At 47.9% G+C, this 14,146-nt stretch overlaps 1 protein-coding gene across 1 annotated transcript in view; it reads left to right on the top strand.

Moving 5' to 3' along the window:
• Positions 1–14,146, top strand: part of CCDC174 (coiled-coil domain containing 174) — a 44,482-nt gene that overhangs the window by 20,372 nt on the left and 9,964 nt on the right. Inside the window, exons 3-8 of the mRNA XM_040995260.1 lie at positions 1,221–1,226; positions 5,849–5,853; positions 7,992–8,055; positions 9,846–9,950; positions 11,028–11,128; positions 13,832–13,890. Coding sequence (XP_040851194.1) covers positions 8,014–8,055; positions 9,846–9,950; positions 11,028–11,128; positions 13,832–13,890 — 307 coding nt within the window. The 5' untranslated portion in view covers positions 1,221–1,226; positions 5,849–5,853; positions 7,992–8,013. The remainder of the gene's footprint in view (positions 1–1,220; positions 1,227–5,848; positions 5,854–7,991; positions 8,056–9,845; positions 9,951–11,027; positions 11,129–13,831; positions 13,891–14,146) is intronic.

The following is a 14,146-nucleotide window of genomic DNA, read 5'->3' as shown; positions in this document are numbered from 1 at the left end:
TGAGTGTCGCATAAGAAGCTCATAAAAAGCATCCCGGGGGCTCCAAAAGCAGCATCTGTGGCTCAGGAACCAGTAAGTACGTTAGCTTCCATCACTCTAAAAAAAAAAAAAAATCGCGACAATGGAATCAGACACACGTGGGAGACACTGCTATGCAGGGCACACTGGGGACCCACGAGGAGGCCTGTGAGCCGAGGTGCTCTCAGCTGACGCTCTGGAGAGCATGGGGTGTGGAGGCAGAAGCCCCGCTGTCAGGCCCACTTGCCACGCTGTGGGCCTCACGCTCACCTCTTTGAACCTCAGTTTGTTCATCTATGAAATGGGGAGATGTAGTTAGTGTTTTTCCCTTCAAGGTCATGGTTGAGGTTGTCTCTCTGCCGTGGTCTAGACACCCGGACATCCTTTCAGAGCTGCATGGGAGTCCCTATCCTATCCTGTCTCCATGGAGAAAGGGCAAGGAAGCCTCATCTGCCATGGCTCTGCTCTCACCACACACAGCACCTTTAGCACCAGGCTCAGCTGGCTTACAGAAGGAACCTTGTGAAAGGGTTAGCTTATCTCATCTCCACTGCCCCCAGCTGAGGCCAGGAAGGTCGCTGCACTTTTAAGTGGCAACACATGGTGGACTGACACACCCCTAGCCCCCCTTTCCTCCTCCTGAATGGGGGAGTGTGGACGACCATATACTCACAGCCACCACACACACACATTCCAAATGCAAGCCTGCACGTAGCCAGGCCTCCACCCGACGACCGTGCCTGTGAAGATGTGCCACCGTGCTGTGCTGACGGCAGCCATTCTGCTGGGCCTGTGAATTCTTAGAAAGCAAGGTGTGAACACGACACCCACGGTGACAGCGTGCCTCCACCGTACCCCATCTCGCCCACACCCAGTCATGTACCTGTGAGTGGCAAAGCAGCAGATGCTGTGGGTCCTGGGAAAGCGGAACTGTGTGTTGTCTGCAGAAGGCGGTGTTTTGCTCAACAATGGCTTTCAGGGAAGAGGAGGAGGCAGGAAAGGGGCCAAGATCTGGCTTCCACCAGGATATCTTGGGGTGATCTGATGCCTAGTCTGATAAGCCCCAGCCTTGGATGAAAACTAAAGGCTTTTTCTTTAGAATGGGCTCGGAAGATGTCAGAAATTGTTTAGAAGCCAAGCGAACACAAAACGTGGGCTGTGGAGTCAGAGAAAGCCAGCTCCAAGCCTCTGCTCTAAGCTAGGGTCCTGCCAGCAGGAGGAGGCTGGGATGCTGGCTGTGTCACACGCATCAGTTCTGGGAATTGTCATTCCAGGCCTAGCATTCCTGCTCTGACCACTGGCCCATTTTACAGGGGACTCTCAGCAGAACAGAATTCCTACTTCCTGCCCATGTGGCCTGGGTATTCCAGGCCAACTGTAATGGTTTCGGAGACTATGTGGAAGCACTGCAGTTTGCCACCTGTCAATGGGACAACACATCCCCCAGCTACTCTCTTAGGCAGGCTGGGCCATGCCCTAGGCCCTGGCCAGTGGAAGGTGGACTTGGATTCTGGTTCCTCTGCTGCTGGGAGTCCCTTCACCCTCCTCCTCTGTAGGGAATGGCATGAACATTATGCCCAGCCTGATCCTAAAATGTCCCTTGCCCTCTCCTGGCTCTGTGCAGTGGAGCTACCAGGTGGTAGAATAGCAGATGGAATAAATCCCCAGCCCTCGGGTGGGTGGCTATGTGGAGGAAGGCCACATAGATACTTTGTTAGTTGGTTCATGGCTTTCCAAAGGGGGAAGGCATTCAGTACATATTAGCTGTCAGCCCCTGCCAGGGTTGGGTGTGAGATAAGCCCCCAGAAGGTAGAGTGGGAGAGACCTACTGCTAGCTTCCCCACAATCATTTAGTCCAAAATACCAACATTCGGACTGAGAATATGAGCCCCTGCTCTGATGGACAGATGATGGTATCTTCATATTCAAGACACTCCAAGCATTCTTGCTGCCTGAGGGACACGTCAGACTCCTTACCTTGACCAGACTCCTTACCTTGACTGGCCCCACCCATCACATACCTCCCGCTCTCCCAGCTCCCCCCTGACCCTCTGTTCTGCCCAACGGCTGGGCACTTGCTGCTTCAGCCTTCGGTCCCTTCCTCCCTGCGCTGCCAGGAGTTCAGCCGCAGTGGGCGTGAAGGTCACCTCTTCCGAGAGGCCGTCCCTGCTCACACACGTGCTTGTTCCTCTTACATCTGCCTTGGAGGCAGGAGAACACTGCCCTGCCATGGAGGGTGCATCCTGCCCTAACCTCCGCCCCAACCGAAGGGAATCTGAAGGACAGGAACTCCTCATCAGCCATGGGTGCTTCCCCCTCTCCAACACCCCGTTATTAAAGTGGCCACCAGTGGGGCAGAGAGCTATAGAGCAGAAATATGTGTGGAGTGAAGGAATACAGGAGCCGAGGGGGCAGGTAGGGGAGCTTTGTATCTGATGTCCCCTGGGACCTGAATCCTGGTTCCTTCCTCATCATGGAACTCCTTCCCTGTCCCCTCCTTCATCTCCTGGACTGTAAAATGGGCTCACAGGTGGTTCTGAGGATGCAGTGGTATGTGCAGAGCACCTGGCTCGAGTCCCAGCATGAAACAGGTGCTTGCAAGTGTGCAACAGAGTAGATAAAGTCATAACTGTGAATGAGAATGTGAGGAGCTCTGTCTGTAAGGCAGGTCGCTGTTTAAGGATGCGGGAGGCCCAGAGAAAGGCTCTGGGCTGCAGGATGGAGTGGGCACGTGTGCCGAAATGGAGCCTGGTCCCACCTCCTGCTTCTCTCTCGCTGGAAGCTTTTCTTCCCCCACAATACCAGGGACTACACCTCCACACCCACTTGTCCTTCCTTTAAGATCATGACCCCCATCAGGCCACCTCCCCTCCCAGGATCCAGGCAGAAGCACACAGCCCCTCCCCAGCGGCGGGCACCTCTTAGATCTCTGTCCCCATCTGTGTCCCACTGGTCCAGGCAGGAAATTAAAGTGAGCAGCAGGACATTTGAAGGAGGCGGCTCTGTTCCCAAGCCCTGCAGCCCAGGGCCTCTGCAAACAAGGCTGTGTTCCAGCAGCCTCTTTGCTTCTTCAAGTTGGCTCCTGTCAAACTGCTGGGGGCTGAACCTGGGAGAGGCCGTGGAGGGCAGCCTCAGTCCTTTCCTCTGTAAATGGGGTTGGCAGCAATGCTGCCAGGTGAGCTTGCTGCCAAGATGCATTGAATTGAAATACAGATTAGCCCTCTGACCGTTACTGTTTCCTTTTGTCCACTGACTTGGGGCTTACTTAGTCCTTTTTTGTAATTACTTGAGGTATATTATTAACTTGCTTATTTGAGATCTTTCTTGTTCTTTGATACTCATTTTGTTGGCCTAACTTTCCCTCTTGTTCCCTGTAGTCTTATGGTGCTTTCATATCCTGGGTGAAGAAGACTGGGATGATGGTTACCAGAGACTGGGACGGGGAAGGGAGAGGTGCTGGTCTAAGGGTTGGCCACATGTTTCAATCAGGCAGCCAGAGGATGGAAGCATTCCTGACCTACTGAGTGTGGTGAATTTCCTTAGTAACAATACATTGCACATTTCAACATTTTTCCAAAGATTCTTAAATCCTCAAAGAGCAGAATAACAGTGAACACATGATGTTACCTGCCTGATAGGATCACTCCCCGCTGCAAACATACGTCAGCACATCATGTTGTACCCTATACGTGTACCTAATTATTACTGAAATCATTTGCATACACGCAAGCGCCACTTGGCATCTGCTGATGTAGCTAATGCACCTCCAAGGACAGGTGTGGCAAGCAGGAGAAGGTGACTTTTAGATGGGCATCCCCTGGAGAAGCCTTTGTCAGGCAGGTGGTGAAGCTTGCTGTCAGCCACAGCTCATGTCAATAGTAGGTCAATAGTAGGTGCTGATTCAGCCACTTGCCCTCTAGGGTTTCCTTCCTTCCCATGGGAACTCTTGGAAAGAACCAGACAGATCCTAGCAGGGGCACTTTCCACAAGACACCTGGCTGATATGACTTAAAACTGTCAAGAGCATCCGAGACCGAAAGAGTCCAAGGAGCTCTCAGGAACCAGAAAGGAACCCAGGAGCTGTGACAGTGACATGTGGCATGTCCTGGAGGGCTCCTGGTCCGGAGTGTGGGCCTGGGAGCCATGTGTAGCAACGAGAGAAAGCAGGCCTTTTGGCCCAGGATTGTGTCCAAGGAAAGGAGACCGCCAGAGCAAAACCGCAGGTACAGGAGCACTCTGTCACCTCTACAACTTTTTACAAAAGTGTTTTAAAAAGGTTTAAGTTTATGAAAACAAAAGAAAAAAAGTCAAGTGCTTAGTACAGCCCCTGGGGTGTAAGGGAGGGCACTCCCTGAAAATTCACAGCAGATCAAGGGGTTTCAGTGTCTTAGGCTCACGTAGTCCCAGATGCATTGAGGGAGGACAGCAAGGGGTCTGTGAGCTAGGCTGCCTTAGTGTAGATCTGGAGCCCAAGCAGTGTTGGGAGATCTCTGGACACATTATTTCCCTTCTCTGTATTGTTGTGGGGATTTATTGAGCAAGGATACTCAGGAAAGTTCGTTTTCTTGTCATCCTGGTACAACTGTCCTTATCTTTATGCCTCAGCCTGTGCCCTGGCTTAGAACCTGACTTCCTCAGATCCCACCTGCTTTTTCCTCCCTTTGGACTCAGGGAGTTTATCCACTGCTCAGGAACTTATTACCAGAGCCAGCGGGGCTGCTGGAGATGAAATCTTTGTTAAGACACACTTTGAGTTTGCAGAGTCATGACAGGTAGCAAGATCATCTTCACAGGCCGAGAGGGGCCCAGAAATAAACAGAAGCTCTGGGCATGAGCACCGATGAAAACATTTCCCCAGCAGCACAGGATTCCTGGCCAAGGCCAGTTTAGGCACCTACGTGCTGGCAGATGACTGAAGGGGCAGTAAAACCAGAACCGGCATTGGTGGCCTGGCTCAAAGAGAGAAAGCACAGCTGCTTTATTGGAACATTTCCTTCTCCCCCATGGAAGCATGGAGCAGTCTGGCCAGGTGGTTAACAGACACGAAAGATCATTGCTCTCCCTCCCAGAACCCCTCCCCTGGGGGTCCAGGAGGGTGCGAACTCACCGGGTGCCAGAAACATGCAGCGTTAGAACGCAGTCTGCCACAATGCATGTGCCTTCCGCTGTGAGAAACCTGGTGCCGAGCACAACTTGTGCATCCTGCAGGTGATGCCCACGCAGCATTTTCTGCTTGCAAATCATTTTCGCTCTGTCAGCCACATCCTGTGTGCCCAGCTGGGAAAAAGAATGGAAGTTCATAGGGGTGGTGTGATGTATTCCTTTAGCCAAGGAGGTGAGCTGGAACTGACTCCTGGTGCCTCCAGGGTTCATTTTCACCAGATTAGGGTATCCCGGTGCTCAACTTTCTTCCAGTACCTAGGTCCCCATGTGGTTCACAGTGGTCTTGGGATTAAAGACAAAAATCTTCAGAAAAGCATGCAGTCTCAGGAAGAACATTCCAGAACCATGTGCATGGAGCACATTCCTGTGTATTCAGGGCCAAGCTGGCCCTCCTTCTCCAGACCCCAGGGGGAAAGAGCTTGATTCTAGGCCTTGAAGCCTCCTGGCAGTGATTATAAGCAGAGAGATGCTCCTTTAATGGGAGCCACCAACAAGGGAAGTGGTGCAAACCTGCAGGGAAGGAGGTGATGGCCAAGGCCCCACTGGCATCCTACAGAGAAAGTCAGATGCTCTTCCTAGGATGCATTCACTGCTTTGTGTCTGTCTTGCCTAGGGGCCCAGGACCACCATTCGGTTGGCCTCAGGGCCAGGGGCAAGCAAACTAAAGTCCTGGTTTCTTAATACCTCTCTCTTCTAGAAAAGTCTTCTTTCCATATTTGGAAGCTAATGCCAGTTAACCTCTATCAGAAAATATTGTACAAGTAGTTTGTCCCATGGCCTTTGAGTGACTGACTCCAGCCTCTGTCACATGCCAGTCGGAAAATGGCCCTGACATGCATGTAGACCTCATGCTAAGATCATTCTTAGGCTGTGAATGCATTCATAGCTGGAGTTAGTTAGATGATGCCAGGCCGTGGGGTATTGAACATCTGAAGCCTCTTTTTCTCCTTGGTCACAAAGAGGGTACCAGCTGTGCTGCTGAGATTCTACAAGGATTACTATTCCATGGCAACAGGTACACACCTGCCAGGCACACAGTCTGTGCAGCTGCTGCAATCATTAGCACTGGAGCCCTTGTTCTCCTGCCACTGTAACCAATTCCATCCTCTGAGTGGTTTCAGACATGACATATTTATGTATTCTGGGACAGTTCTAGAAGTCCCGACTCTAACCTGAGCCCCACAAGGCTAGGATGACAGTATCAGCAATGGCGCACTGCTGCAGAAGACTCTAGAGAAGGAGACTTTTCTTTGTGTTTGTTTTCCCCCTCAGCAGTGGCCCCAATCTTGCATTTCTGTCATTGACTATGACCTTTTGGGTCCAGTTGGACAGTTGTCCAATTTCAACAGCTTCAACTGACTGCTATTTGCAAACCCCCTCTAACTGGAGAAGTCCCAGACTGGTGGGGGCTAGGAGAGGGCGGCAGCTGGAAAGAAGACATCTCAATGTGTGTGTATGGGTGGGAGAGGGGTCATAAGTCTGGCACAAACATTTTTATGAAGACCAACTCACTTAGTATTTACTTTTCATAACGGCAGGGAGGAAGGCACACTTTTATCCCCCTTTGGAAACTGAGGCAGGAAAAAAATGCAATGTATCAAAAAAACACATAGCCCAGTAAACTAAAAGACTACAGACCACTAAATTTTGACATTCTTTTATTATTATTTTTTTAGGATTCATTTTATTTTTATTGGAAAGTTAGATTTACAGAGAGGAGGGGAGACAGAAAGATTCTCCTTCTGCTAATTCACTCCCCAAGCAACTGCAACTGCCAGAGCTGCACTGATCCGAAGCCAGGAGCCAGGAGTTCCTCTGGGTCTCCCACATGGGTGCAGGGTCCCAAAGCTTTGGTCCAATCTCAACTGCTTTCCTAGGCCACAGGTGGAGAACTGGGTGGGAAGCTGCTGGGACTAGAACCAGTGCCCATATGGGATCCTGGTGAGTGCATGGCGAGGATTCCAGCTGCCAGGCTACCACAACAGGCTCTATAGCTCATATTCTTTTAACAGAGCTACACAGAGGGAAAGACAGAGATGTATCCTGCGCTTCACTTCCCAGATAGGTGCAATGTTTGAGCCAAGATCATGAACTCCATGCAGTTTTCCCACATGGTGAAGGGGTTCAAATACTTGAGCCATTCTCTACTGCCTTCCTGAGTGTCTTAGCACAGAGCTGGGTTGGAAGTGCCACCGCAGGGGCTTGGAACCCAGATCCCTTGACTCAAGCAATGGCTTAACCCGCTACATCACAGTGCCCACCACTAGAGTTCATGTTCTTAAGAGCAAACTGAACAGCACTAACCAGTACGCTCATACTCAGGTCAGCTTGCTACTTCAAAGGCTAAGACAGTAATGCAGTTTGGCTCTATTCCAATGTGACTCTCTTGAGCTCACTAATTAACATGTAAAAAGCTCCAGACAGGATCTGACACAGAGCAAGTTTTCCAACAGTTTAGCATCTTGCAGAACTCCTAAACTATCCTCGTTTGCACTATGAATATCTTGCGTTCACGACGCCCTCCTCAAGATGGAACCATCCTCATCTCTCAGTCATTCCTCCCCCATTCAAGATAGGGTCCATTGCCAGAAAAACCTCGCTCGCTCAAGATGGCGCTAACACTAGTTCATCTTTTTATCCGGAACCCTCTTACCTTCCCAAAATGGCGGTGGTTTTCGAACGCACCGCATGAAGACCTTCACAAGATGGCGCCAAACCGGAAGTTTAGAGTCACTGGGAAAGTTCCTTCGGTCGCGCCGGAAGTCGGTCTGTCAGGGCCGAGGGGATTCTGGAAGGGCCGGCCAGCTTAGGTCCGCGCGCTCTGACGCCACCATGGACCGGAGGAAGAAGCCCCTGGACGTGGCAGCGTCTTCGGTAGGTGCGGCTCGGTGATGCTGCGGCCCCGGACTCTCCAGCCCTGGCCTCTCCCCTCACAGGAACGCGGACCCGGCCTCTGTCGCCCTGCAGGCCCCGGACCGGCTGGTCCTCGCGTAGCCCCGCGCTGGACACCGTCCCCCTCGGCGAGGAGGCCCTTCCCGCGGGTCGGGGGGCTCGGCAGCCCCGGCGCGCCGCGAGCGGGAGGAGTCCCCGCGGGTCCGGGTCCCTCGCGAGGTTTGCTGCCCTGGGTCCCCCGTCCGGAGTCAGGGGGGGTCTGACGGCGTCCACCGCTGGGTGTGGCTTCGTTTCCGTCGAACTATTTTCTGCTTCTTGAATGGAGACATTCGTGACGTCCGTTTTTGTGGGATGCTCTGTATAAAGTTTCCACGCAAGTGTCCGTGGCGACCTGTTAGGTCGGTGTTCAAAGATGTGTCTCTTCCAGCAGTTAGCATTCTGCACGGTGGAAGCGTTCAGAACCCTTTAATTAGGAAAATAAGCAGTCTGCTGTGATTGGCCATAGCTTCTTACCCTTAATGAGAACTTATCCCCACCTGCTTCCTCCCATCGCCTGGTGGTCACTCATGAAGAATGAGACCAGCGCCTGACTGCTTTTATTTGTAATGACCTCAGGCTTATCCTGCGTGGTTGTGAACTACAGGATCGCGTCCGTTCTTACGGCTGGCTAGTTTCCGTGTTTTCTTTGTATTCGCCCCTAGCTGGGTGGATCGAGGCTGCTGGGAGCTGGAAGTGTTGGCTGATGAAGGTGACAGGCGCCGATCCTCGCCCAGTCACCCTGTGTGCCTGACCCTCTTGAACCCTTTTGTAACTGTAGTTCAGTTACAGCCGCCGATGCTCCCCACCTGACACTGGGGTCAAGCACCAACAAGCACATCCTAAGTTGAAAATGGTGTGCGTGGGAAGAGCACGGCATGCCCCTAACCTAGCTTGGCTGCCCAGGGCACTGTCCCCTCATTGTCGCAGCGCTGACTGGGGAGCTGTGGTCCCTGCATGGCCAGCGTGTGAGGCAGGACCAAGCCACACACCACAGTTCGCAGTACTCTTCCTAGTGAGTGTAGCATGGGAACATTGAGAAGTTGTGAGCTGAGCCATTGTGAGTCGGTCTGGAGCTGTTCTCAACACTGGGTCTGCTTTATCTGTTGAGATCATGCCTGTCTGGTAAGGTTCAGCTCAGCCATCTGTGGTCCCTGGGCCAAGAGGAACCCCTTGGCTGAGCATCTGTGCCGTTTTGCTGCACTTTAAAGTCCTTGATTACTTTGTGTTGGTATTACAAAGCACCCTTCTTATTAGGTGGTAGGCAGAAAGGTATAAATCATGTTTGTGGTGTCCTGCCTGGCACAAACTGGATGATCAAATAATTTCTGAATAAAAATATTCTTCTGCAGAGATGATGAATTTATCACGATGAGGCAATGAGATGACCACATGAAGGAGCCGGGCAGAGTGCCAGTCAGGGCAAAGGTGCCCACTAGCTTTGGTTGAATCTCCATCTAAAAGATTTGCATTTCTTTTGTTCATTTTGCTTTTTTGTTCTCCCCTTGCCCAGGCAAAGCCTAGAGTGTTAAAAAGAAGAGCAAAAATGTGTTTGAAGTGGGTCTTGTGATGTCATTTAATTTTGTACTACATTCTATATTTAAGCATTTAATTTTATAGTCTTATCTGTTTAGAAGACTTTGGCATCCTGTGTTTAGAATGACAGTAATTTAATTATCTGATTACCTGCAAAAATTGAATAAAATGTTTTTGTTTCCTTCTTGGTTTTATTCTAGTTAGTCGATCTTAAGGCTGAACTTTTCCGCAAACAAGAGGAATTCAAACAGGAGAAACTTCTAAAAGATTCTGGAATTTTGGGAAAACCAAAAACCACTAATAAGGTACAAATAAATTCTGATTGTCTCCATTGATTCTGTACATGGGAGAATTAATACCATGCTTGCTTTTTGAAAGTGTCAGTGGTACTAGCACATACAAATATGAAGGAAAATCTCTATTTTGTGTCAACATCCACATTAAAACTTTAAAGTATTACAGAATTATATAAAGAATTATTAAGAATTATATAAGAATTATAAGAATTATATAAGAATTATTAAGAATTATATATTAAGAATTATATAAAGGTAGAGGGTAATACTCTAATTCCTTAGCATTTCTTATTAAGTACTAAAATTTACATTCTTACGGGAAAGTATCTGGTTTTATAGTGTTTTATATATATATATATTTAAGATATATTTATTTTTATTGGAAAGTTAGATATACAGAAAGGAGGAGAGACAGGGAAGATAGTCTTCCGTCTGTTGATTCACTCCCCAAGCGGCAACAGTGGCCGGAGCTGAGCTGATCTGAAGCCAGGAGCCGGGAGCTTCTTTCAGGTCTCCCATGTGGATCATTCTTGACTGCTTTCCTAGGCCACAAGCAGGGAGCTGGATAGAAAGTGGGACCACCGGGATTAGAACTGGTTTCCATTTAGGTTCCCGGCACATGCAAGGTGAGGACTTGCAACATGCAAGCTAAGCTGCCGCGCCGGGCCCTATAGTGTTCTATTTTCAAATAGACATAGTTAAGATAGAAGTATAGCAGAAAATATCAGGATCTTTGAGATGTGAATACTTTTCTTAGTGGTATAAACTCTGATTTTACCAGTTCTTTGTGGTATCTATTTTCATTAGAACCCTTTAATTTGTATTCATTCTGCAATCAAAGATAATACAGAAGAAACTTTATGCCTTTGTATAAGGAAATTCTTTATAAAATGTAGGGCTGTTTGTTAGCTCAGGTTTGCCATACAGAGTCACTCTGTGTTGCCAGATGTAGGTCAGCTGTCAGAAGATCCATTCGTCTCCTTTGATTTATGTGGTGATCTCTCCCTTTTTTTTTTTTCCCTATGGATTCAGCAATTTTTGTTGTAATCATGTGGTGGACCTGTATTGTTTAATTTTTTTCTGCAGAAACCAAGTGTCTGGAGCAAACAGAATGCAGGGGTTTCCGGTCGAGCTGAGAAGGATGCGGAGCAGAAGGCTGAGGAGCAGAAGACTTTGGACAGAGCAAGGTGAGAGGAGACATGGTAAACGTGGGGACTTTGGGGGCCTAAGCCATGGATTGAAGGTTCAAATTTTAATTCTTAATTTGCAGACTTTGCTTTATTAAAAAAAAAGGTTTGCTTATTTTGTTTGAAGGAGTTACAAAGGAAGAGGGAGAGAAAGAAGGATCTTCCATCTGCTGATTCACTCCCTGAATGGGAACTTTAGCCATAATGGCTAAAGTTTGGCCGCTCCAAAGCCAGGAGCCAGGAGCTTCTTCTGGGTCTCCCATGTGGGTTCAGGGTCCGAAGGCTTTGGCCATCTTCCACTGCTTTCCCAGGCCACAAACAGAGCTGGACCAGAAGTGGAGCAGCCAGAATTTGAACTGGCATGCATATGGGATGCCAGTGCCGTAGGCAATAGCTTTGCTGGCTTTATCTGCTACACCACAGTACCAGCCCCTACAGATGTGATTTTTAGCATCTGCGTTGGAGGGGAGGATTGGTTTGGGGTTTTTAGATTTATTTATTTTTATTGGAAAGGCAGATTTACAGAGAGATGATGAGAAAGAATGAAAGGTTTTCCATTCTCTGGTTCAATCTCCAAATGGCCACAGTGGCCAGAACTGAGCTGCTTCAAAGCCAGGAGCTGCTTCTGGGTCCTCCATGTGGGTGCAGGGTCCAAGGCTTTGGACTGTCCTCTACTACTGCTTTCCCAGGCCACAAGGAGGGAGCTGGATGGGAAGTGGAGCAGCCAGGACACAAACTCACGCCCGTATGCGATGCTGGTGCTTACATATAGAGGATTAGTTGTTGAGCCACTATGCAGGCCTCATTTTTGGCATTCTGTTAGTAACTATTAGTATAAGTACTCCAAAAATAATACAATGTGCAGATACATCTGTGGTCTTACGAAAAGACAGAATGTAATCTAAGGTGAAAAATACAAAGAATCCCCTCTATGAGCCTTTGTTAGACACTAAGGTTGTGAGCAAAAGTTTTTACAGTGTGTGTGGTATGGTTCTGAGCTAGATGATGGTGACACCATTATTAAGAAACTAAATGTTTTACCCAACTTTTAGATTTGGACAAGTTTCAAAACAAAAATTGAGAGAAGGGTACAGTGAAAATTTAATATTCTTCACGTAAATTCCCAGATTAACATCTCGCCTCCTTTGCTTTCTCTCCTTGGCTACTTCCTTCTCCACTTCTTTCTCCATTTCCCGCTTTCTGCCTGTCACATATGTAGGGAGTCTGAAGCATAATGATGCTTAACCATGAAACGTTTCAGCATGAATGCTAGCGTGGGCATTCCCTTCCCAGCCATAGCACTGCCATCATAGCCTCGAAATGTACCCTTATTCAGGTTTATCAGTTGTCCCAACTAATGTTTTAAAAGTTTAAACCAGGATTCAGATTACAAATCTCTCTGACCTACATTTAATTTAAAACAACTTCCTCAACTTTTTCTAGTCTTCCACACCTCTGACATTTTTGTGAAGTCCTTGTGGTTGTTAACAGGGATAACAAGGGTGCCAGGCGCCTAGAGGTTTGACTGAAATTGTGCCCGGACTTACCCTGGGTTTCATGTGTTTTACTAAAGGAGCTGTTGTTGAGTCACTACTCTCATCCTTTGTATTAAATCCAGCCTTTGTGTTCTAGCTCTTCCTTGCTCTTAATGAGTCACTGTGCTGGTCTGGCCCCTGAGATCTGCTATGACACCCGTGAAATGCCTCGTCCTTTCCTGCCTGCTCTTTGCTCTTGGCTGTCTCTTTATTTGCACCGCTCTCCTCTGCAGTCACTTTGCCCATGAACCAACAGATGGAAGATCTGTCTCTTCTCTCTAAAACTGTCTTTCAAGTAAGAATAAAATAGATCTTGAAAAAATTTTTTCCTTTTCCATATATGGGAAGGAAGAAAGGAGAACCTGCAAGATGTAAGATCCCTGAGTGGATTGTCATTGTAGGTTAAATAGGGAATTAAAAACACCAACCTGGATGAGCTCTTTGAGGCTTCTCTTTACCATCATTAAGTCTTTGTAGAATAAAGAATTGCTGTTGTCGTGTTTGAGCTCAGCCTACTGAAAAATTCAATCTTGTCAGAATGAATGTGTACAAAGAAACTTCTTTGTTGAAATGCCAGAGATGCTATTTGTGTTTTATTAATTGTATGTATGAATGTACTATTCTTACTGTGTATGAAACAGCCATTATGGCGTTAGTAGAGTTACAAGAAGTTGATTTTTAGGTTCCTAGGAAAAGCCTAATAAACTGTATCTGTCCCTGTGAATGAGCAGGGTCTAAAGACAATCATGCAGAATGCTTTGACTTGAATTTGATTGCAACATGAAAATGTTTTTGTTCATGACTACCTCTTTTTTTGCATGTAGATTAAGTTGCATTTGTTATGTAACTTACAGTTGTTGGAGTCTGACCTCAGTTTGTTCATTCGTTCTTCCCATACTGATTGTGCCTACTGTGTGTTGGGTATCACTTTAGCATCGGACACATTCATGGGAAAGATAACATGGGCCATGCTGTCATGGAACTTTTTTTTTGTTTTGTAGAGTGGACAGTGGGTATGTCCCTTGGGATAGGTGGGACCAATGGCTGTTGAAGCCAAGAGGTCAGTTTTGATCATGTGTGCACGTAGCAGCTGTGAGGCTGAGGGTGGGGCAGTATCCTCAGGAAAGACGGTTGCAGGATCATTTCTAATACTTTTCTTTTCCCTCAGGGAAAAATTGGAAGAAAAAGCTAAATTATATGAAAAAATGACTAAAGGAGACTTTATAGGTAAGTATAATGAGTTGTACTTTATTTTTGTAATTGATCCAGCCTTTTAGTTATTGTGTTATTTGCTGATGTAACTGTAGTAATAAGGAATGCTAGTCAAAATCAGATTATAATTTTACTTTCCACTGCTGCACAGAAAAAAGCAGCATTTGCCAGCTGCCCATGCCTGTTGCTGGGCAGTGAGTGGTTAATGCTGAGAGGGGATAGAGAGTAGAGTGGCAGCCAAATTCTTTGCCTTTTCTCTTATGGTGTGTGC

This window comes from Ochotona curzoniae, unplaced genomic scaffold (genome assembly GCF_017591425.1).
Source record: "Ochotona curzoniae isolate NIBS_2020 unplaced genomic scaffold, NIBS_Ocur_1.0 contig_908, whole genome shotgun sequence".
In the NCBI taxonomy this organism is placed as follows: domain Eukaryota; kingdom Metazoa; phylum Chordata; class Mammalia; order Lagomorpha; family Ochotonidae; genus Ochotona; species Ochotona curzoniae.
The sequence above is the reverse complement of the archived record's forward strand: the minus strand, read 5'-3'. Positions and strand labels throughout refer to the sequence as shown.